At 40.0% G+C, this 25,329-nt stretch overlaps 1 protein-coding gene across 3 annotated transcripts in view; it reads right to left on the reverse strand.

Annotated features, from left to right (window-relative positions):
- Positions 1-25,329, reverse strand: part of OSBPL11 (oxysterol binding protein like 11) — a 109,976-nt gene that overhangs the window by 79,247 nt on the left and 5,400 nt on the right. For all 3 annotated transcript variants that reach the window (XM_090277828.1, XM_090277818.1, XM_090277833.1), the window contains exon 2: positions 2,003-2,071. In XM_090277828.1, the coding sequence (XP_090133954.1) occupies positions 2,003-2,071 (69 nt within the window). The remainder of the gene's footprint in view (positions 1-2,002; positions 2,072-25,329) is intronic.

A 25,329-nucleotide genomic window follows, 5' to 3' on the forward strand; every position in this document is an offset into this window, starting at 1 on the left:
AATTATTATTTTAAAAAACTGAGGTGGAAAAATACAAAATGGAAAAGGCTCCCTTGACTTTGCTTTTTTTCTTAAATAAAAGATGGGAACCCTGGAGAACTGACTGACCTTTTCACTTCAATAAGAACAACTCCCTTCTAATTTTCCATATCCAATTTTGACCTTTCATATGACCTCCAACTTCCTGCATGTCACTCCTAGATTCCCTACTGTTATTTCAACTAAACATGGCCTGAACTGCCTTCTCTTTTAAACAATCGCATTTTCATCAATGCTTCTACTACTCTTTAAAATGTCTAAAAGTCATTCTTTCATATATTAGATCTCATTTTATAGTTGTTTAAGAGAAGAAAGAAAATCCAGCCTCTGTCATTCTATCATGGCCAAACTGTTATTCAATCATGGCCAAAAGCAGAAGTCTCCAAATGACATATGAATTAGAAGCAATATGATATAATATAAAAACATAGACTTTGGAGTCAGAGCTGTTTGGGTTCAAATTCTAGCATTACCATTTTTATTTTCTTATTTATTTTTAAAAAGATTTTATTTATTCATCTTTAGAGAGAGGGGAAGAGAAGGAGAAAGAGAGGGAGCGAAACACTGATGTGTGAGAGAAACATTGATCGGTTGCCTCTCTGACCAGGGACTGAACCTACAACCCAGACACGTGCCCTGATTGGGAACTGAACTGGCAACCCTGTTGCTCTGCAGGACAATGTCCAACCAAATGAGTCATACCAGTCAGGACTAGCATTATCATTTTTTAAAACTTAAAACCCACAAAGAGAGACCATTTCACACCCATTAGAATGACTATTATTTAAAAAAACAAACAGACAGAAAATGAGTGCTGGTGAGGCTGTGGGGCAATTGGAACACTTGTACACTGCTAGTAGAAACGTAAAATGGTGTAGCCACTATGGAAAATGGTACAGAGATTCTCCAAAATGTTAAATGTAGAATTAGCATTAGGTCCAGCAATTCCACCTCTGGGTATGCACACAAAAGAAGTAAAAGCCGGGACTCAAACAAATATTTGTACAGCAATATTCATAGCAGCATCATTCCCCATAGCGAAAAGGTAAAAGCAACACAAATGTCCAATGACAAAGAAACAGGTAAATAAAGTGTGGTACACACATGCAATGGAGTATTACTCAGTATTCAAAATGAAGGAAAATTTAACACACGCTACAATATGAATGAAACTTGAATATATTTTGCTAACTGAAATAAGCCAGTCACAAAAACACAAGTATTCTATGACTCCACTTAAATGAGATACCTAGAATAGTCAAATTTATGGAGACAGAAAGCAGAATAGTGGTGGTCAAGGACTGGGGAATTATTAATGGGTACAGAAGGACCAGTTCAAGAAGATGCAAAGAATTCTGGAGAGGGATCGTGGTAGTGGTTGATCAACAATGTGAATATATTTAATGCCACTGAACTGTACATTTATAAATGGTTTAAAATGGTGAATTTTGTTATGTATATTTTGCCATTATAAAAATAATAAAGGTTTAATCTCCCTGCTCCACAAATGCCAATTCTACAAAGTATTTAAGATAGCTGACTTTGTTACTTACTGACTTCCCTGTGTGACCTTGGACTGGTTATTTAAACTCTCAAGGTCCCAGAGAAGTTTTGAGACTTGTACACAAAGCAAACACCTAACACAATTCTGCTTGGTGCCTCCAAACCACCCTAACAACCTAATCACTGCAAATATTTTAATTAACTTAATTCAGGTAAATAACTGGTTCTAATCGTAAGATAATAGTAACTTCTGAGGCATTTGGAGGCTGTCATTTGGAAGATGACTACTCTTCCCACCCTCTGAAGAAGAAAAGAAAGTCATTAGACTTTTAGAAAACATGGTAAATCCTTCCCTAAAAGGTTTCCCAGCCATGAAGTACTATTAGAATATAAAATTATCATCCCAATTCTGGTCTCTTAGGAGAACAATGTACCATAGAATAATTAAATTCACACTTACCTGTACTGCCACCCAGTGACAAGGTTAGTATACTTCATTAAGTAGCCATATACATTTTCCATGTGATCACTGTTTCGAAAAAATCAGAAAGTGCCAGAGTCAGAGAAAATTGCAAGAAATATCAAGAAGTTAACTGTAGACATATAGGTTCTACACATGCCTCAAACTTTCTTCAGAAGTAAAATTTGTAAGTTAACAAAGAGAGGTATTTAATCCTTCAAATTTCATATCCATGAGACTTTATTTTATCTGATTTCTTTTAAACAAGGATAATTCAACATAAATCATTATATACTATATTTCAAATATAAAATCATTATATAAATATAAAATTACATAAACAAATATACTGTAAATATAATTATAAATAAAAATATTTTATAATAATTCAGGGCTGAAGAAATAAAATCTAGTTTTATGGTTCTAGAAAAAACTACAAAAGGTCTCTATAAGAAAAAGTGCCTCTTCACAGTGACAGGACACACAAAAGGCCAATCTGTGGTGTCTCTGATTCCTTGGTTCCCACAATGAAGAGCCTGTTTTTGATGAGAGGGTGACACCTCACTCCCATCCCTCACCCCAGATAAGGCAACATGCTCACTAGAAGTCTTGCCACTGGAAAGACTTTATTTGGGACCTGTAGCATTAGCCTTACTACAATTTAGTTTCTTTACTTCCAGCCCTCTCTTTTCATTTATTGCAGGTAAATTCTGATATAGTGATTCATATAGAAAATGCAATATCTCACTGACGGTTCTTTTCCAATATTTTAAGTTTCCTTATACTTAGGAAAATCCATTAAAGCTAGACTACACTGACATATCTTTGTTATATACAGGGTTCATTTTTTATTTTGTAAATTACATTAAAAATTCTTTTAAATGCACTTTACACTATAAAATGCAATGGATATTAAACATTTATTTTCTCTACTATTCCTGAATCACAGAGCATATTTGGTAAAATTTCAGCTAACCAGCATCTAGGAAACTGAAAGTGTCAGATATTGGGCAACCTTTAAAACATAAATGTCAAAGGCAAAAAGCAAGGGATAGCTCACACAACCAACAGAACAAAGTCCAAAAAAGATTTAGATTGATCTGAATGACAGTTGAAAAGGCTTGAAGATAAGGACACTCTCTCAGGCAAACAAAACAACCAAATTGACTGTAAGGTTCTAGCAGCTATTACTGGAGAGTGAGGAGGGGGTGCTTCAGGAATAAACTCAATGCTCGGTGCCTTCCTAATCTCATGTCTCCAAAGTGCTTCAAAATAAAGAATTGATCCCATTACTAAGTATGTTCTTTTTCATATATTTTTCTTCCATTCTAAGGCTAGCAAGGAACACTAGTTATTGATGTTAAATGAAATTGTTCAAGTCCTTTTGGTTTAAAGAAGACCTTTAAAGGCTGTCTACTTTTAAAATGCCAACCTGATGTTCTGATAATTATATATCTATACTGTCAAATAAATTCTCATTTCAGTATTTTCTCAGAGCACTTCTAGAGGAAACCATTCTTCTCTAAAAACCTAGGGCCTTAGGTTTTTACTAGTTCCACTACTCCCAGCCCCAGGTCACAGCAAAGCTATTTCTTTCAGTTCCACCGGTACTTGAAAAAGCAGAGATATTTTGCTGTTGGCTCTCACATCTTTCCCAGGTTTAGGGCTTAAACAATTCTTTGGGGCCACAGGAATCCCGATACCCCTGGACTCTGCCCAAAAATAATTTCCCTAAGAGTACCTCCTGTTTTAGATAGTTAACATACAATTCAGATTCCCTCAACTGTTCTTGTCCTCAAAAGTTATTGTTTCACTTCACTTATATGTTGGGGGGAGGAAGAAAAAGGAGGGGGGAAAAGGAGAAAGGAAGAAGAGGAGGAAGAAGAAAGAAGAGGAGCAGAGGATGAAGGAGGAGGAAGAGGGAGGAAGAAGGAGGTGGAGGGGGAAGGAGGAGGGAGGAGGGGGAAGAAGGAGGGAGGAGGAGGGGGAAGAAGGAGGGGGAGGCCGAAGAAAGGAAGAGGAAGAGAAGAAGGAGAAGAACACTAACAACTGGCAGATACAGAGAAGAAAATGGTGGTGGTGGAAGGGGGGTGAAGGGTGGAAGGGGTGGAGGATGGGTGGGTAAAAGATAAGAACTTTCAGTTATAAAATAAGTCCTAGGGATGTAATGTACAGCATGGTGACTATAGTTAATAATACTGTACTGTATATTTAAAAGTTACTGAGAACAGCTCTTAAAAGTTCTCATCACAAGAAAAAAAAATGTATAATTATGTGTAGTGATAGATGTTAACTAGACTTATTGTGATCATTTCACAATACTGTGTATACAAAATCAAAGCATTATGTTGTGCTATGAAACTACTATAATGTTATATTTCAATTATATCTCAATTTTAAATGTATTCTTTGTCCATTATGTCCTATAGCTCCATAACTTGAATATTATTTATTTATATACGCTCTGTATCAATCCGCAAAAGGTCTACGTGTCACATAATCTAAATTAAATATTTTCTTAAAATGTCAAGATATACTATAAGTTATCATTTTCAGTTTTCCCCCTTAATCTCTACACTAAGCCTCATTACATAGCTATCAGTGTGTAATAAAAACATTACAACTCAATTATAGTTCAATTCCTCTGCTTCTAGGACTATATATATATATATATTCTTAAAATGCATATGTAAAATGTAGCGAGAATGTTTCTTAAAACTTCAAAGTATACTATCTACAACTGAGAAAAACAAAATTTATACTTCAAAGCAATCAAAGATAATGCCTGATCTTTTACCTTTGTTTAGTTTCTCATATTACTAAAGGTATTCCTTATTTTGGTCATACTTAAGTTACTTATATCAGTTATTTAATAGATATCAATAAGTTTTTAAGAGTACAATCTCAGTAGCATCATTCACTAAATAAAATCAAAGTATATCTTCAAAGTCCACTGTAATGTGTGCAGTTTTCAATGTTACTAATATTCTGGTGATGCTTAGATCTAAAAAGGGTTAACTTTCTCAAAGAAACTACAAGAGGGATACTGACATGGTTTATTTGACAGAAGCATAAAGCCAGCCTCAAAAAATGAGATTTGAACATGCGATTATAAACTGCTGGCCTGCTTTTGCTATATAAAACAGATACCTGAGGTTACAAAGAACCAACCTAAGAGGAACCTATTCTTTATTTATTTTTAAAGATTTTATTTTATTTATCTTTTGAGAGAAGGGAAAGGAAAGAGAAAGAGAAGGAGAGAAGCATCAATGTGAGAAACATGGATTGGTTGCCTCTCACACACCCCGCAACTCAGGCACGTGGCCTGACCTGGAATCAAACTAGCGAACTGGCGACCTTTCATTTTGCAGGAGGACGCCCAACTCACTGAGTCACACCAGTCAGGGCCATCCAGTTCTTTAGAACAGCAGGTTGTGCGGTCCCTCCTCTCATCCTTCTTCTACTTTACTCAGTGAAACCAGTTGATGTGGAACGACTGTGCCATCTAGTGGCAGCATGAAGAGCTCTGCGGGTGAGAATCTCTACCTCCTGATAACTGAGCACCCACATAACACCTTTAACCTTCATGTTTTGCTCACATTTATAATGTATAAATTTTTTGTTTGTTTTATTTTTTTATTTTTAGAGAGAGGGGAAAGGAGAAAGAGAGGGAGAGAAACAACACTGTGTTGGTTGCCTCTCACTTTCGCCCCCAACTGGGGACCTGATGTGCAACCTAGTCATGTGTCTTGACTGGGAATCGAACCAGTGACACTTGGCTCGCAGGCCGACGATCAATTCACTGAGCCACAGCAGCCAGGGCTCTAAAATGTATGAATTTTTATAGAAGACTTAAAATATGCCTGTTAATATAAATAAAGTCTAGTTAAAGTTGAAATACACCCCACATCTGATTATATCATACTCCTATTTTGTGTTTTATGAAGTGGAGACGATGGTCCAAAAGTCTAATACACTAAAAAATAAGCCATGAAAAGGTTAATTTCTTCTTCAGTCCTTCATTCAGCCACTCCTCCACTCAACAAACTGGTATATTTGGATCTTTTAAGCTTATTAATATACAATTGGGATTAGTTCTAGGGGCTGATAGTCTATAATAACAGTTGATTAACTGAACTATGCTCTTTTTTAGGTTTCAGGTATACCACACTATAATCTGAATCTGTATATATCATCTATCACCATACAATTGACCCCCATTCACCCCATCACATACCTCCCCACTCCCCCTCTGATAATCACAATCTATCCTCTATGACTTTGTTTTACCATATGAGTAAAATCATATGGTAATTGTTCTTCTCACTTATCTCACTTGGAGTAATACCCTCAAGGTCCACTCACAAATGGCAAGATTTCTTTCTTTTATGGCTGAGTAGTATTCCATTACACACACACACACACACACACACCTTTAAACTATTTTGAACAGTTTCAAATCCTTTCATTTCAATTCAGCACAATTACTCAATACCTTCTAAATGCAAAGCACTCTGGTATTCCCCAATTCATAATCTAATGCAAAAGAACCATATCTCCCTAAGAAGACAATGAGAAGGGCTCCTACTGGATTAGATATAGTCCAGCATTTTTAGCTGTCATACAAATGAAAGGAATTTCATTACAGACAAAAGGTTCACTAAACAAAGACACAGGACTCCATAGTGACTGAGGTAAACATGATTAGTCTTGACTGATTAGATGTTAGGTGAGAAAGAGAATGAACTTGAGAGTACGGGTGAGAGAGAAGGAACAAGGGCAACACCTAGATTTCCAAATGGAATAACTGTAGAAACTAATGCTTCAGAGAAACTGGGATCATAGAGGAAGTTTTGGATCTGGTCCAACTTAACATGCTGAATTTAAGGGACCTGTGGGGCATACATGGGAAAATACCCAATAAGGTATAATGGTTTGCTTGGGTACATAGATTTCATAGCAATTAGTAGATAGGCATGAACTGGTATCTGAAGTCATGAGAGTAAATAAAAGAACCCAGGAAGTATTAGAAAATGACAACAGATGGGACAGAGTCTAAGAGAGAATCCTAAGGAGAAATTTTTAAGGCAAGAGGAGTGCAACTAGGAGGGAAATAGTAGCTGAGTAGTAAAAAACAAAACTAAGAGCACTTCAAATTGTGGTTAGGAATGTTCAGTGCTACTCAGGGGTAAAGTAAAATAAATATTTTAAAGTTTCTATTAGATTTAGCAACCAAGAAATGGAATAATGAAGGCAGAGCCAGCTGGCTGTAACTGAAGACAGACTGGGGAAAATAGGAGTGATTAAGGGAATGTGGGCTTAGGGAAGGTAGTTCTAAGTGCCAAAGAGAAAGGAGATAGCCCTGGCTGGTGTGGATAAGTGGACTGAGCACGGGCCTGCAACCCAAAGGGTCTCTGGTTCAATTCCCAGTCAGGGCACATGCCTGGACTGCGGGCCAGGTCCCCAGTTGTGGGCATGCAAGAGGCAACAAATCGACGTATCTCTTGCACGTCGATATTTCTCTCCCTCTTTTTCTCCTTCTCTTCCCGTCTCTCTAAAAATAAATAAATAAAATCCTTAAAAAAAGAAAAAAGAAAGGCAATAAAAGGAGAAAGGCTCAACACTCAGGAGAAAAGACAGCAAGAAAATGGGATCGGGGTGAGCTCCAGAGTGCAGGTAGAGAAATCAGTCTTAGACACTTCTTAAAGCATTTAACTGCAGGGAGGAATTTACACAAGCTGTAGGGGTATAAAGGAGGCGCCAGTCAAGTCACATCAAAATTCATACTTTTGTCCTGGCCGGTGTGGCTCAGTTGGTTGGAGCATCATCCCGTATCAAAAGTTTGGGGGCTTGATTCCCATTCAGGGCACATACCTAAGTTGCCAGTTCGATCCTGTTAGAAACAAGGACATAGTGACTCCCAAACCAGTAAAAAGTCATTAGTAACAAAGGGCAAATGTAATTAGAGGGTCTCTGAGAAGGGAGCTGACAGCACTGGCATATCTACAAATCACAATAGGGGCAATTAGATAACCGGGTTAGATTGTAACTCCGGAGTAACCAGTAATGGAGAAACGGGGAAGAAGGAGAGGGGAGGGGGAGCTAATTGCGTTAGGGCGGGGAAGCTAATCGCTCTCACTTTAGGGCAAGGAAGATAATCACTTTAGGGTGGCAATTTTAGGGTGGGGAAGATAATCACTTTAGGGTGGCAATTTTAGGGTGGAGAAGATAATCACTTTAGGGTGGCAATTTCGGGGTGGGGAAGCTAAGACTATAAAACCAGTTTCCTTTGTCTACTTGGGGCGCACATTCTCCTGGCTGTGAGGGTGCGCCCGGCTCTGCAGACTCGTGAATAAAGGCCTCGCTTTACTGCTCAAGTCCTGTGTCCCGGTTTTTATTGTGAGCGTTTCTCACAATCCCCAGTTGGGGTGCATATGGGAGGCAACCAATCAATATTTCGCCTTCACATCAATGCTTCTGTCTCCCTTCCTCTCTCTCTAAAATAAAAATTTCTTAAATTCCTACTTTCTACTAGGCAAAAACTGTCCTCCAAAAAAGACTTAGTTTTGGCTCATTCCCTCAATAACATAAACAGTATGATGAAGGGAGGGAGCATTCTGTTTAGCTGAAGAAAAAACACTTGGCACTGACAGTAACACCTGTACCTCCTGCTGTAAAATAGATATTCCACAAAGCAGTGATTGCTTCTTGCACATCTTAGTATTTCTTGCAGCACCTAATATATGGCCTGGAACAGAGCAGGGGTTCAATAAATTTCTGTTCAATGAATCAAACAAGGGGAAGAGAGAAGCAGAATTTTCTATAAAACCTCAAGACAATGCTGAGTAATCTGCAAAAAAAGCATTCAATTCACATCCTTGTATTCTCAAATCAGTCTAAGCAAATTCTAAACCCAACTGTGTCTTAATCTGTAACAAAAAATAGAAAGTGAAGGACAGATCCTCCCTCCTACTGAGCCTTAAAAACTCTTTTAGGTATCCAGGTTAAAAGAAATGATTAAAAATGTAGACAAAGATAATAGGCAACCCATGTTGATTATAGCACTATTTATAATAGTAAAAAATTTAAAAATGGAGAAAAAAGAAATGGAGAGAAAAGGAAGAAAAACAAGCTAAATAAATGACATTAGAGGATAATTAGGAAATATCATAAGACAGTATTCACCAATTAAAATGTTTATGAGTTTCTAACAATATGGGGAACTTCTTGTTGAGACCATTAAAACCGCAAGTTATAAATTTTGTATAGCATGTAAAATATACACAAAGAGCAAAAGATATACAAAATAGTAACTGGTTACCACTGGATGGAAGAATTATAGAAGACTTGACTTTGCTCCCTTTACTATTTCACATTATCCAATTTTAGTATGTTATTTTTATGATCAAATAAAACATTTTTTAAATGTTTGATTATCTTGAATAGGTGGAATAGTCCAGGCACAAAGCTATTTATACCTATTCATAAGTACAGATTAAGCTTTTCTAAACTTTCCAATGTGACTGAGCACTGCTCTTTTGAAATGCAGGACTATTTCCTATAAGCCTATATTTCCCAAATTAGGTCACACATACACAAAACAGGGCTAGGTGGCTAGAAGAACAGGATAACACCAGACTACCTTTCTAGAGCATTTATTTAACTATAAGAAATCAAAGTATTTTTAATACTCAAATAAACGTTAAGAAGAAACTTGCTCCCTCTTCCCACATTTCAACGTGGAGAAATGCAGAGAGCCCCTGTCCTCCCCTCCCCGGCCTTCTCTTCACTCCTTCCACAGCTGAGCATGAATAGCTCAGCCCCCTTCTGGGCTCTTTTCCTTGGAGTTGCCTGCCTACCCAGAGAAGACAATCTCATCTGCTCTGACCAACTGCCTGTGATTAGGTAGATAAGTGTGCCTAATTTCAGGGTGAAGAATTAGCAAACCTATTTTACCCACGCTGAAGTCACTTTCTTCAGTGAGTTTTTCCAGTAATAAAACTATTTATTCACATCCACTAGGAAGGCTATTATCAAAATCAAAAACAAAAACAAAAAAACAAAATAGTAAGTGTTGACAAGGATGTGAAGAAATAAATTGGAACCCTTTTATATTGCTAGTGGGATTGTACAATGGTGTGGCTGCAGTGGAAAACAAACAGAATAGTAGTTCCTTAAAAAGTTAAATATAGAATTAATCACTATATGATCCAGCAATTCTACTTCTGGATAATACACAAAAGAAGGAAAGCAGAGACTCAAATAGATATTTGTACACCAAAGTTCACAGCAGCATTATTCACAACAACTGAAATATGGAAACAATCCAAAAGTCCATCAACAGATAAATGGAGAAATAAAACGTGGCATACATACACAATGGAATATCATTCAGCTTTTAAAAAGGAAGTAAATTCTAACACATGCTACAACATGGATGAGTCTTGAAGATGTTAGGGTACACTCAAAGTAGTTCCACCAGTAGGACCATAGGGACTTCTAGCTGCCAACATTCCAGATGTTCAGCCTAAATCCCTGGTGCTCCAGGGTCTTGACATTGAAGCCCAGTGTTAGAGAGGTGGTGTCAATGTCTTCCCTACTGAATTTTTGAGGATGATAATCTCGTTGCCTTGGCCAAGGATGAACAATTGAAAGTCCTGCTCTTTCTCCTTCATCTTCTTCCTTCACTCTTATTTTTTTCCAGTAGGTATTCTGTCAAGCATTATGAAGGGTCTGAGATATTACCTACTTGCTAGCTAACAAGTTAGCCTGCCATAGTTTAATGGATGCTGGCAGAAGGCATAAGACTCCTGTCAGAGACAAAAGACTTCAGTAGTCACAGCAATAGCAGGAGACAAATTATCAGCCCCAATCACACGAGGCAACACAAAGAGGGTAGGAGAAGCCTGCACATGCAGTGGGTTGTGGTACAGAGGAAGAACCTCAGGTGAAGGGAACCCAAATCTTTTAATGAACAGTAAGTCTGCCTGATCTCTGAGTCAAGGAGACATTATTTTTATTATTCTATACAGTAAATAAACATGACTTTTTCCTAGGAGAAAGATATCACCTCTATCTTCCAAAACTGTTTGCTATACAAACATTTTTGAAAAAAACAGTACAGAACAAAGGGCAGCTGGTACCTCTGATCACAAGATGTGCCTTCTCATACACACCCCAGAGATCGATCTAGCAACCTTTCGGTGTATGGGAGGACACTCCTACCAATTGAGCCACACAGGCCAAGACATGAACTCCCTTTTCATAACAATGAATCCAAGGCTCCATTAATCACCCCACTCTTACTGTGCCACTTAAAGTTAAACCATCAATGGGTCTGGCCCAGGATGACAACCCCTTATTTCTTATACTCCCATGAACTAAAACTGAGCACCATGCCATTACTAAAGATTTCCCTAATCCCAAATCCCACTGGGTTTGCTAGAGAATTTCTGCTCATTATCCAAACATGTGCCAGGGTTCTCTGATCTCTATTAGCTGATTCATGGGCTAAGAGAGAAAGATACCCTAATTATCAATTGCCCTTTTCCCTTTTCATCCATAAAAGAGAAGGAAATCCCTTAGGTGTCTTGACCCAATGACAGGGAAATCAACATGGACCCCTGGATAACATAGCCAACAATTAGACCTGGTGGCCAAAGGTCTCCCACTCTATGTGAGAGATATTGTGGCCACTGTCAATTTACTTCAACAGGTAGAAAAGAATATAATAATGGGCTCTCCACTGACTCTTTATGTGCCTCATGGAACCTATCTGCTAAAAGACTAACCTACGAAATTCTTTCATTGCTGTCCCCTAATATGACTATTGCTCACTGTAATACTCTGAACTCTGCTATTCTCCTCCCTCTGAAGAAATCCCTTATCATTGCCTGACATTAACAGACTGAAAACTAACTCCTGGAACTGATTTATAGGAAACACCTTTTGAAAATGCTGAATTAGTTTGGTTTACTGATGATTCTTACCTAAAGGATGAAATAGGCCCTGGCCAGGTAGATCATTTGGTTAGTGTTGGCCTGATACACCAAGGTTGCAGTTTCCATCCCAGTCAGTAGACATACAAGAAGCAACCAATGAATGTATAAATATGTGGAACAAATAGATGTTTCTCTCTATCCTCACCCCTTCCTCTCTCTCTAAAATAAAATTTTAAAAAATATATATTTTTAAAGGATGAAACAGACCACTATCAAGCAGGCTATGAGATTGTTTCTCTAAATAAAACCACTAAAGCCAGTCCAATGCCTCAGGCAATTTCTGCTCTATCTGTGCAATTCGGCCAAAGATGGCTAACAGTTATACTGAGAGCAGGTATATCTTTGGTGTTGCCCATGACTTTGGTACGCTCAGGAAACAGAGAGGATTCCTGAGATCTTCTGGACAAAAGAAAAATATCAGTTCTTATGTTTTAGAACTCATAGAGGCTATCCAATTACATAAATCTTTAGCAATCATAAAAATCCCTGAATATTCAATGGCAAACACTGAAGAAAGCAGAGATAATCATTTGGCTGCTGCTGCTAAATTAGTAGCATTAAAACAATCTCAAATTCTAATAGAAGCACCTATGCCACCAGCTGAAGTAACTGGAGATTTAAAAGAAAACATTATGGAAACACAGCGTTTAACTGTTTGACAAAATAGAAAGAAATGCTTAGAACAAGGCTGTAAATTTGACGCTAAAAGAAACTTATCAGTAGCTCAAAAATGCCTGACCACTCCTCCTTTATTGCATACATCACGTATGACAATATGCACATGATTTAACTCATTCCATCACTTACAAAATGGCTTTATGGGAAAAACAATACTACTGGAAGCCATCTCCAAAGACAACTTTGCTGATATTACCATTTATGCCATATGTGCCCCAAGAACTACCCCGGAAAAGGTCTTTCACACCTGTATGGGGCATTTCCCCTTGCCTTTGGGACCCTCTGAGGTCTTCCCCCTTCTCAAGGATAAAAATGTGTTAGAATGATTTGTATGCATTCTCACTGGATGGAAGCATTCCCAGTCAGCAGAGCCACTGCCTCAGCAGAATATAAAAGACTCCTAGAGAAGAGCTTTCCAGCTTGGGGAATCGCCACAGAGCTCCATTTCACAGGACAAATTACACAATTTGTGTGTAAGATCTAGTTGACTTAACATTTCCATTGTGTTTATCACCCCCAGTCCTCTGGTCTTGTAGAAGAGACTAACTGGGGAATCAAAGCTCAAAACTCAGTTGGCAAAAATTGTAGTCTTTTAATTTGCCATGGCCTAACCCTCTTCCCTTGGTATTACTCAACCTGAGACCTACTTCTTTGCCAAAAACAGCCTGTCTCCTTTTGAAATTATTACTGGCAGACCCATGCGATTAGATCAGGGAATGTGTGAACCTGCATTGCTGAAACAAGACCTGATTTACTGTAAAGGAATACATCTAGAGATACTGTAACATCTAGAGATGTCACAATGAATTAAATCCAACTTCTTAGGCATAAGACCTGGGTTCTGGGAATCCAGGTCTGGTTTTAGCAAAGTTCCCACAGTAACTGCTGGTGTCAGGGACTGCCTAACCCCCAATAAATCTGCTGCCCCTGCAGTAACTGCTGACACCAGTGAAGGCCTGTGTCCTTCAAAGATACCCTAGCCTGTTGGCAAGGCTTGTGTCCTTCAGAGATAGCTTAGTCTGCTGGCAAGAACTTAATAACTTCTCTGTTTTAGTAAGTCGAGATCTGTTCTCAGAGCCAACTCCCTCAAAGCCATCTACAGAGAGTCCCTTCAATTCCCTCCTCCCTTATCCCCTTTAAAAACCCCTGCTTTTCTTTTGTTCACAGCTGACACCTTCCTGCCTTCCTGGTCTCAGCCCACTTATGCAACTGGCCAAATATATCTTTTAAGCTCATGGCCTGTTCTCCTGTCGTTTCTCCTCTTACTCTCACCAGACCTAACACAATTGAGACCACCTTTATAAAGAACTATTAACCCAAGGAATATGTGATTTAGCTCTACTTCCAACAAGCTTCCTTATTGCTCAAATGTGGCTGTAAGCTCTCTTACGGCACACTCAGATTTCTTTCCCTCCTACATGGGGACATGACACTGGAAGGTATGGGACATCAGCCTTCCAGTGATAAGGGATCACTGCTGCTTTTTCAAAGAAGGACCAATGCTATTTCCTAATGATTGACTATTGATGCTTTCTAAGGAAACACCATGATCAAAATGGGGAAATGTGAAAGAAAACCTACAAAATGGAGTTGATATTGACACAGGGAGATCTGAACAGATAGCTGGGGAGAAGGGAGGGACCCCAAGGCAGCGAGGGAGAGGCTGCACTTCCCAGAGTAAGGGGTCGCTGGCAGCGTGGTATTGCCTCCAGCAATTAAGCTACTAGAACAGATGACCACAGATTCCCTGTCCCAAGCAGAGACCAGCAAGAGGAAGCCTTGCATGGACTCTGTGCAAGGATGGAGAGGGTGACTGAGGGAAGGAAAAGCCCTCCTACTCCTTTCCATAACATAGGGGCAGGGAAAGTGCTGACCTGCCAGTCTAGCCTGGGAAAAGGATGGGATTTGCTGAGGAGTGGGACCTTCCGGAGCCACAGAATTTGGGGCCCGGAGACCTAAACAAAGGGTAGGGAGAAACACATGTTTTTTTCCCTTCATTCACCCTGCTGAGGATAGGAGCATTCATGGACCAGTGGAACTAGAAGCCACGTGGCAGGCGCTGCAACTAGTACTTTGTGATCTTGCTTAGCTGGGTGCATAGATGCACCAGAGAGCTCACAGCTGCAGGGATGAGGTGCAGGCGCTAAGCCGGTGGGCAATGAGCCGGTGGGCAATGCACAGACTCAGAAAGGAGCCTGAGGCCTGACAGTGATGCGGAAAGAAACGGAGCGGCCTGGAGGCCAACTCAGAGCCACCTGCAGTTTCCCAAATGAGGGTATTTTTAAATGGGAGAAGGAACTCGGGGTGCAGCCTCAGATTTGTCTGGCAGAGGACAGCTGAGTTCTTTCTCTCTGGATGTTCTGGAGGGGAGAGCCTCTGAGGCAGAAGCCTGCCATTCTTTCAAAATTGTGTAGCTTTTGAATAAATGATCTCTTTCCATTTTCACCCAACCTTTGCCTCCAGAGTTTGCCTACAGGCAGTGGGCAATAGAACCCCATTTCTGTTCAGTAACAATATTTCAAGAGAACAATCTAAAATAGAGCCTGGAGGCCTCTGGGAAGCTGAGCTAACTTAACTTCCTCGTGTGAAACTTAATTTAAACTGAGCTAAACCAAATGACTACATACCAATACAGTTCCCGGAAATGGCTCTACATCACGGAACTCTCTGTTAAAAATAAATTTTTAATTTCTGGCCAAGATGGAGGCATAGGTAGACAACTGCATCTCCCTCCACAACTAAGAAGGGATACAACTACCTGAAAACTGGAGACAACCCGAAGTTCCAGAAAATTGAACTCCATGGAAGTCCAACAAAAAAAGATATAAAGAAGAAATACTCATCCAGACAGGTAGGAGGGGTGAAGTTGGGGTGGTGAGGACACTGTGTGGAGGTGGCAGAGGCAGCAGTAATGACAGTGGCTATGGCCAGCTGGCTGAAAGCACAGCCACACATTTAAAAAAAGTAGCCCTGACTGGTGTGGCTCAGTGGATTGAGCATTGGTCTGCAAACCAAGGGTTCGCTGGTTCGATTTCCAGTCAGCGCACATGTCTGGGTTGCTGGCCAGGTCCCCAGTAGAGGGTGCGCGAGAGGCAACCACACACTGATGTTTCTTTCCTTCTCTTTCCTCCCTACTCCTCTTTCTAAAAATAAATAAAAACAACATTTTTTTTTTAAAGTAGGGAGGGACACCTGGGGAGCACTCCCAGAACCAGACAAGACTGCGCAGCTCACAGTTCCAGTGCCGGGAGGAAAAAACCTCATTGCTTCTGACCGAGAAAACCAGTGGGGGTTGGGGCGGGTCTCGCAGCAGAGTCTGTTTGTTTAGAGGGTCCTCACAGTGCTACAACATCCGCAGACCCACCCACTTGGAACCATGGCCAGCGCAACAGTTATAGAGGCCCACTTCCACGGGGAAGTGGGAGAAGTGCCTGGAAAAGGGGCGAGTGCTAAGCAAGTGGCATTATTCCCTCTCGGACCCTTCCCCCACATACAGCACCACAACCTGGTGAAACAGGTCGCCCCATACTGACAAATATCTAAGGCTCCACCCCTTACAACATAACAGGTGCAACAGCTCACCCTAAGAGACAGAGGCAAACACAGGAGCCTATCAAGTTGAGGAGACAGAGAAGTATGGCCCAAAAGAGGGAAGCGATCAAGGTTCCTGTGGGAGAACTGAGTGACAAGGAGATAGGCAACCTAACAGATGCAGAGCATCATAAAGATGCTCACAGACTTGACAAGACATGATTGAGTAAAGCAAACGCTGAAGGGAAGACATGAAGGCTATGCTAAATGAAACAAAGGAAAATCCACATGAAACCAATGGTGAAGGGAAGGAAACTGGAGTCCAAATCAATGATTTGGAACATAAGGAAGAAATAAAACAGTCAACCAGAACAGAATGAAGAAACAAGAATTCAAAAAAATGAGGAGATGCTTAGGAACCTATGGGACAACTTTAAATATGCCAATATCTGAATCATAGGGGTGTCAGAAGAAGAGGAAGAGCAAGAAATTGAAAGCTTATATGAAAAAATAATGAAGGAAAACTTCCCAAATTTGGCAAAGGAAATAAGAGTTCCAAACGAGCTAGACTCAAAGAAGACCATACCAAGACACATCATAATTAAAATGCCAAAGATTATGATGAAGAGGGAATCTTAAGATCAGCAAGATAAAACCAGAGTTACCTACAAAGGGGTGCCTATAGAACTATCAGCTGATTTCTCAGAGGTCACTTTGCAGGCAGGAAGGGACTGGCAAGCAGTATTCAAAGTGATGAAAAGGAAGGACTACAACCAAGATCACTCTATCCAGCAAAGCTATCCTTTAGAATGGAAGGGCAGATGAAGTGCTTCCCAGACAAGGTAAAGCTAAAGGAGTTCATCATCACCAAGTCATTATTACATGAAATATTGAAGGGACTTATTTAAGAAGAAGATCAAAACTATGAACATTAAAATGACCACAAACTCACAACTATCGATAAGTGAATCTAAAAAATAAAAACAAAAACAAAAACACACTAAGCAAAAGACCAGAACAGGAACAGAATCATAGGTATGGGGATTATTTGGAGGGTTATCAGCTGGGAGGGAGGAGGAGAAAGAGGAAGAAGGTTCAGGGATTAAGAAGCATAACTGGTGGGTACAAAATAGACAGGGGGATGTTAAGAATAGTATAGGAAAAGGTGAAGCCAAAGAACTTATATGCATGACCCATGGACATGAACTAAGGGCAGTGGGACTGCTGGAGGGAAGTGGGGTACTAGACATAGGGAAGCAAAAGGAAAAAAAATTGGGACAACTTTAACAGCATAACCAATAAATATAATTTAAAAAGTAATAAGTGTTCACCCAGCAACAGACATAAGCAATTAATTATGTATAGCGTAGTGTTAGTGTGCTTGCCAGCACCAATCACAGCTCTTTCAGAGTAGCTGATGTAATCCCTTTGAAAGCCACCCCTTTTCTGTCTTCTTAAACTCTTGTCTTTTATTTTTAAGATTTTATTTATTTATTTTTAGAGAGAAGGGGATGGAGGGAGAAAGAGAGGGAGGGAGAAAAACATTGATTGGTTGCCCCTCACACACCCCCAACTGGGGACTTGGGCCCCAACCCAGGCACATGCCCTGACCAGGAATTAAACCAGTGACCTTTCCCTTTGCAAGACGAAGCCCAACCAACTGAGCCAGCTGCCCAGGCCTCTTGTCCACTTTCTTTCTCTCTCAGAATACAGTTGGGTTTCTCCCCAAATCTGTACCACCTGAATTTGCAGATCACATTCTCACTTCATTCCATTCCCTTACCTTCCTCCCCAGACTCCATTTCTGTCTACTTCTTTTTTTTTTTTTTTTTTTTTTTATTCTGTCCAGCAAAGCTCTCATTTATTTTTTTTTTTTCAGATTTAATGTGTTTTATTGATTAAAATATTACATTTGTGCCACTTTCCCTTCCCTCTGCTCCCCTCCACCCGGTGGCCCCCTCCCTCCAGTTGTCCCCCCCCTTTTAGATTATGTCCATTAGTTGTGCTTACAGTTCCTCCCAACCTCTCTCCGTCTATTCCATTCCCTCCTACCATGATCCCCAATTCCTATATCATCTCCCTCCCTCTCCCCACTCCCCCTCCCTGTTGGCCTCCCCCCACTATGTTTCCCTTACCCACAGTTCCTTTTCCACTCTCGTTGCCTGTTTCGTTTGCCTTTGTTTCATCTCCCTAGCTTCTGTTTTTTAAACCAGTCCCTTTAACTTCTCATATAACAGTGGTTTGGATCTAATGAACTCTTTCAGTTTTATTTTGTCCTGGAAACACTTTCTCTGTCCTTCTATTCTGAATGACAATTTCGCTGGATAGAGTATTCGTGGTTGTAGGTTTTGGATTTTCATTACTTTGAATATTTCTTGCCAGTCCCTTCTTGTCTGTAGGGTTTCCCTTGAGAAGTCAGCTGATAGTCTAATTGGGACCCCTTTGTACATAATTCTTTTCTTCTCTCTTGCTGCTTTTAAGATTCTCTCTTTATCTTTAATTTTTGACATTTTGATTATAATGTGTCTTGGAGTGGTTCTCCCTGGGTCCAGTCTCTTGGGAACTCTCCTTGCTTCCTGGACCTGCAAGTCTATTCCCTTCCCCAAGTCTGGGAAGTTCTCCTTTATTATATTTTCACTCAATTTTTCAAGTTCTAGTTCATCTTCCTCATTCTCTGGCAAACCAATGATTCTTATGTTGGGCCTTTTATAGCTGTCCCAGAGGTTTCTGATCCTCTCATTGTTGCTTGCCATTTCCTCTCGCTGCATTGGTTGACTGCTTGTTCCTTCTCCATATTCCAGTTTGTTGAAATGGACTCTGGATTCCTCACCATCTGTCTCGTATGTGGTTTTGTTCCTTTCGTTATGAAAGTTTTTCGCTTCTTTCATATCTTTTTCCTGCTCTTTTGTGAATTCTGTAAGCCACCTGATAACAATGGCCCAGAACTGAGCCTCTGACAGGTTTCTTATCTGTTCATCTGTCAGGTTCTCTATCTGCTGTCTGGTGAGTTGTGTCACCGGGATCTCTATATTTGTCTGCCTCATTTTGACAGATGTGTTTTGTTTTCCTGGGCCGGCTGTCGGGGGCAGGGGGCAGTGCCTGCGTACGCGTCACAAATCAGCGACCGCCGGCGCCTGCCCGTCCGCGACCTATTTCGCAGCCCTGTGGTGCTTTCTGTGGGGGCGGGGGTCCAAGATGGATTCACACAGTTATTCAGCTAGGAGACCGGGATCCGTCCTCCCGCCCCCCTGGGCCTCACTGTTCAAGGCGATGCTGCGGCTGCTCCCCAGCGCCGGAGTCGCGCACGCCAGGGGCTTGATTGCCTCCAGGATTTTTCGCCGCCCAGCCCCGCCGCTCCGCAAACAGCTTTGTCTTCTTTAACTCTTACCTGCCCAAATGGCACCGCTGGTTTATAACTTCATATGTTGGGCTTCCGTGTAGCTTTATTTTCTGGAATTTCTAGTTATCCTTTGTTTTGAAGTAGTTGTATTCCACTATAGTTGTAGAGGGAGACCTAGCGTGTCCGTCTAAGCCTCCATCTTGGCCGGAAGTCCATTTCTGTCTACTTCTTTGCTACGCCCTTTTTCTTTCCCTGTTTTCCTCTTGTTCCTTCTTATTTTCTCTCTCTTCTATCCCTCTGCCTACAGCTTCCAGCTCTAGCTACTAGCAACCACAGACTTAGTTTATCCCCTCCAGGTACCTTCCAACCAACCTCAAGAATAGCAATGACAGTAAACTGCAAAGGCAGTGAAAACTCAAGTTCAGGGACTGAGTAGGAAGTCAGACTTTGTTACAACACCTAATAAACCAAAAAGAAAATCCCCTCTTTTACCAGCAAACTAAATTGTTCTATAAATTGTCATAAAACCCAGAGATTGTAATGCCAAAACAATAATGTAACTATTTAACCAGGCAATTTAATTTTAAGTTTAACCTGAGTAAGTCTGAACACAAATCATTTTACTAAGCAAAATCAGTACAGGGGAACCTTCTTACCTAGGGGAAGATGTTCACGCAAACAAAGGGAATAAAGATGTTCTCTCTCTTCAAGGCAGTATGATCTACATCAAAATATTTTACACTATTTTCAAAAGCAAAAACAATAGTTTAAAAAGACAAAATTTCCCCCTCCACAATCAAGAAGGAATACAACTACTGCAAAACCAGAAATTCCGTAAAATAAAGCCACATGGAAGTTCAACGTATGAAGTTATAAAGAAGTGGTGCTCGTCCGGACGGGTAGGAAAGGCGAAGCCGGGGCAGAGACGTCAAGCTGTGCTGGCGGGACGGTGGCGGGATGGTGGTGAGCACAGACACCCATATTTAAGGGGAGGCGAGAAGCTCTAGGCAAGCACCCCCAGCCACAGACCAAAACCGTCAGCTCGCGATTCCAATACCAGGGAAGGCAGACCCCTATTGCCTTGGATTGTGAGACCCAGAGGGTGTGGGGACGGAGGAAGAGGCTCCTGGTCTCTCAGCAGAGAGTGAACGGCAGAAATCCATCTTGGACCCCCGCCCCCACACAAAACACCAGTGTGCTGAGAAGGGTTGTCCAGTTGTGAGGAGTGCATGTGGCTCCACCCCCTATTGTGTATGAGGTGTGACAGCCCCACCCAGGAAGCAAAAGTAAACACAAAACTGTCAGGATGGCAGGGATCATGATAGAGATCCCAATCACGCAGCAGACCAAAGAGCAAATATCTAATCTAACAAAGCAGCAGATAGGAAATATTTCTGAGGCTCAGTTCAGAGCTTTGGTTATAAGAATGCTTACAGACCGAACAGCAAATCTTAACCAAGACGGGGAAGGAATGAAGGCTAGTCCTGCTGAAATGAATGAAAACACATACGAAACTAGTGGTGAGGGACAGAAAACCAGGGATCAAAACGGTAAATCAGTACATAGGGAAGGAACAAACTGTCAGCCAGTACAGAAAGAGGAAACCTATGGGACGGCTATAAGCAGGACAACATCTGAAACATAGGGCTGTCAGAAGGTGAAGAAAAAGAACTAGAAATTGAAAAATTATGTGAAAAAATAATGAAGCAGAACTTCCCTAACTTGGAGAAGGAAATAGACTTACAGGTCCACGAAGCACAGACAGTTCCAAAAATACTGGACCCAGGGAGAACCACACCAAGACACATGATAATCAAAATGTCAAAGATTAAGGCTAAAGAGAGAATCTTAAAAGCAGCAAGAGAGAAGAGAATTACGTACAAAGGGGTCCGAATAAGACTATCAGTTGATTTCTCAAAGGAGACTCTGCAGGCAAGAAGGGACTGGCAAGAAATAGTCAGAGTAATGAAAATCAAAAACCTACAATGACAATTACTCTATCCAGTGAAGCTGTCATTCAGAATAGAAGGGCAGAGAAAGTGCTTCCAGGAAAAAGTAAAACTGAAGGAGTTCATCAGATCCAAACGACTGTTAATATGAAATGTTAAAGGGACTTGTTTAGGAAAAAGAGGATCAAAACTGTGAACATTAAAATGAAAACTGTATCACAACAACCAACAACAGAAGCTCAGGAATCAAAACAAAGGCAAACTAAGTAGGCAACGAGAGTGGGAAAAGAATTATAGGTATGGGGAACATTTTAGGGGGAGGTCAGCTGGGAGAGTGGAGGGGGGAAGGGAAGGAGATGGTACAGGAATTAAGAAGCATAGTAGGAGGGAGTGGAGTAGATAGGAAGATGTTGAGAAGAACTATATGCGCAACCAATGGACATGCACTAAGTTGTGGGCGACAACTGGAGGAAGGGGGGTCACTGGGTGGAGGGGAACAAAGGGAAAAGAAATTGGGACAACTGTAACAGCATAATCAATAAAGCATATTTTAATAAAAGAAATTCACTTTAGATCAAAGACTGAAAGTAAAAGGATGGAAAAAGATATTTCATGCAAATGGAACCAAAAGAAAGCTGGGGTAGCCATACTTATATCAGACAAAATAGACTTTCAAACAAAGGCTATTACAAGACAGAAAAGGACCCAGCAATTCTACTCCTGGGTATTTATCTGAAGAAACCAAAAACACTAATTCAAGAAAACATATGGACTTCTATGCTCATTGCAGCATTATTTAAAACAGCTAAGATATGAAAGCAGCCCAAGTGTCCATCCATAGATGGCACGATAAAGAAAATGTGGTACCTATTTACAATGGAATATTGCTCAGTCATAAAAAAGAATAAAATCTTGCCATCAGCAACAACATGGACGGACCTAGAGGGTATTTTGCCGAGTGGACCCGCTTCCCTCCAGTTATCCCCCCCACCTTAGTCCATGCCCATTGGTTGTACATATAGTTCTTTTCAACATCTTCCTGTCTACGCCACTCCCTCCTACTATGTTTCTTAATTCCTGTACCATCTCCTTCCCTTTCCCCTCTTCCCCCTCCCCGCTGCCCTCCCCCCATAATGTTCCCCATACCTATAATTCTTTTCCCACTCTCGCCTACTTACAACCAATGGGCATGGATTAAGGTGGGGGGGATAACTGGAGGGAAGCGGGTCACTGGGTGGAGGGGAACAAAGGCAAAAGAAATTGGGACAACTGTAACAGCATAATCAATAAAGCATATTAAAAAAAAAAAGCAAAATTTCCCACAAGTCTAATTGATGAACAATTTCCTTTCAGACCTAAACTATGTGATTTATTTGAAAAGAACTAAAAAGAGTAATTTGCATATTCTAACTTTAACCTGTCTGTATAGTTTTGACACAGTGTAACTTTTATGAAAAATATTAACTTAAACAGTCTACATGGAGACCAGTAAAGCTAAATAAATAAATAAATAAATAAGAAATTAAGAAATTAGAGAATACCATAATATACCAAATCTTGTTCTTCAAGGTGTGGTATAAATTTCACTAGATTTTTGGAACAATGTTTTATAGTTTTCAGTTACTAGTCTACAAATAATCTTTTGTCTGGTTTTTACTAGTATGTATAGCAGATTCCAGCTAAGGAAAACAAAAACTAGGGTATAGAAATATACATTCAACTTTCTTTTAACCGCTAGAGAGAAAAAAAGCAAAGATTTAAGACTTTTTCTCCAAATTATCCTCAAAAGAAGTGGTAAAAACTAGAAGACAGTAAACATTAGGTTATGTTTAGGCGTATCTCCTTCCCCCATTTGTAAACAGGTACTTTTTCTTGTAACAGAATATTTAGAGTGGAAGACACAAGGTTTGGCCACAAAAATTTTTTCTGTACTATACATTTGTAGACTTCTACCCATTTTCTGAAACACATAACTATTTGCTAAAGAGGAAAAAAGACCTGCCTGTTTGTTAATTGTGATTTAGCCAGCATAGAGCCCAAATAAGAAAAAGCAGGCCCATTGTATATCTGAATTTGCTTTTCAGTTCCTTCTCTGTCCACTTTGATAGAGACAGATCTGCAGATCTATAAATTTTTCTGAAAGTTCACATGCAGAATATAAAAATAGAAATGCTTATTTTATAAGTTTTGAACATTTACTATGAAAATGGAAGAAAGACTCCAGAAGTAAGAAATTTACTTTCCTCTTAAATGGTAAGCATATCACATCATATGAGTATCAATTACTCTGGAAAGGAGAAAATCTAAGGCTAATCTAATAAATTCACTTCTCAGCTTGGTTTTGAAAAAAGGTCATCATGATAAATTTTGCAAATGCAGCTAAGGTCCTTCCATTTTCTGATTTTTTTTTCATTATCCTCCCAAAATAAGTGTTGGGGTTTCTATTTTATTTTTTTTTCTCTTAGCGTATATATTAATTTGAGCTTCAGAGGGCTTCACACATAATAAAGGCTCAAAAATATTTGCTGCATGAGTTAGAACACTAGTAAATTATGAAACCACCGTGGCCTAATTATTTATCAATAATTATTCATTTCTTTAGAGAGCTTAAGGAATTAAAATTCTTTTACTGGCTATGTAACTTTGTCCACCTCATTTTGACTTTCCATTTTCTTCAACTGTAAAACGGGAACAACAATGTCCTAAAGAACTGTTGTGAGGTTTAAATGTGATTATAGCCTTGGTTAGGTGGCTCAGTTGGCTGGAGCAGGTTCGATTCCCAGTCAGGGCACATATCTGGGTTGCGGGTTCTCCCAGGTTGGGGTGTGTGCAGGAGGCAACCAATAGATGTCTGTCTGTCTCTTTCTCTCTCCACCAACGCTCCTTTCTCTCTCTCTCAAATCTGTACACATATCTCAGGTCAGGAATTTTTTTAAAAGTAAATGTGATGATAGAAGTGAAAACATTCTAGATACTACAGAGGAAATTATCCACATTTCTAATGCCCTAAATGTCTAGGGCATGAATGTATATGCCACTTAACTATTCAGGCAACTTAAGTTCAACAAACCTAAAATCAAATGAATCATTTGACTCCCAAAATCTTTTTCTTCTGTAGACTTTCCAAAGTTTCCAATCTGGGTGAATGAGGTCAATTTTAACTTCCTTATCTCACTCTCACCCTCCACCCAACCACCAAGATCTATCGAATCTTTCTCTAACTCAGCAATTTTCAACCTTCTTCATCTCACGACACACATAAACTAATTACTAAAATTCTGCAGAACACCAAAAATATATTTTTTGCCAATCTGACAAAAAACTAGGTATAATTTTGATTCACTCACATTACATGTCTATTGTTGTGCTGGCTGTTGTAATTTTTTAATTTGACAATCTAAGGGAAAAGAAGTCAGTACCCTCGACTAAATAGTCAGGTAGTGCATGTTTTAAAAACTCTTGTGGCACACAGGCTAAAAATCATTGCCCTGATTGTTTCCTTCTTTTCCAGCCTACCAACACCTTCTCTTTATTATCTCATGTCTTGGTCATTGCAACTGATCTCCTAGGAGTCCTCTTATTCTCCAACAATCAAATTCACTCCCAAACTTCCAGCTTTAGAAACAAATTTCCAATTGTCTATCTATCAAATCTATCTCAACAGTAGATGACAATCTAAATTATCTTTATATTAACATTTGTAATAGGTACCTCCTTGCATGGCTCCCAATGATCTCAACTTGCTAGTATTCACACCCTTGTGTGGGCTGAACCTCATCTCTTGCTTCTAATGAACAGTGAAAAGTGATGTGACTTCACTTCCATTTT

This window comes from Furipterus horrens, unplaced genomic scaffold (assembly GCF_987537825.1).
Source record: "Furipterus horrens unplaced genomic scaffold, mFurHor1.1.pri manual_scaffold_1, whole genome shotgun sequence".
In the NCBI taxonomy this organism is placed as follows: domain Eukaryota; kingdom Metazoa; phylum Chordata; class Mammalia; order Chiroptera; family Furipteridae; genus Furipterus; species Furipterus horrens.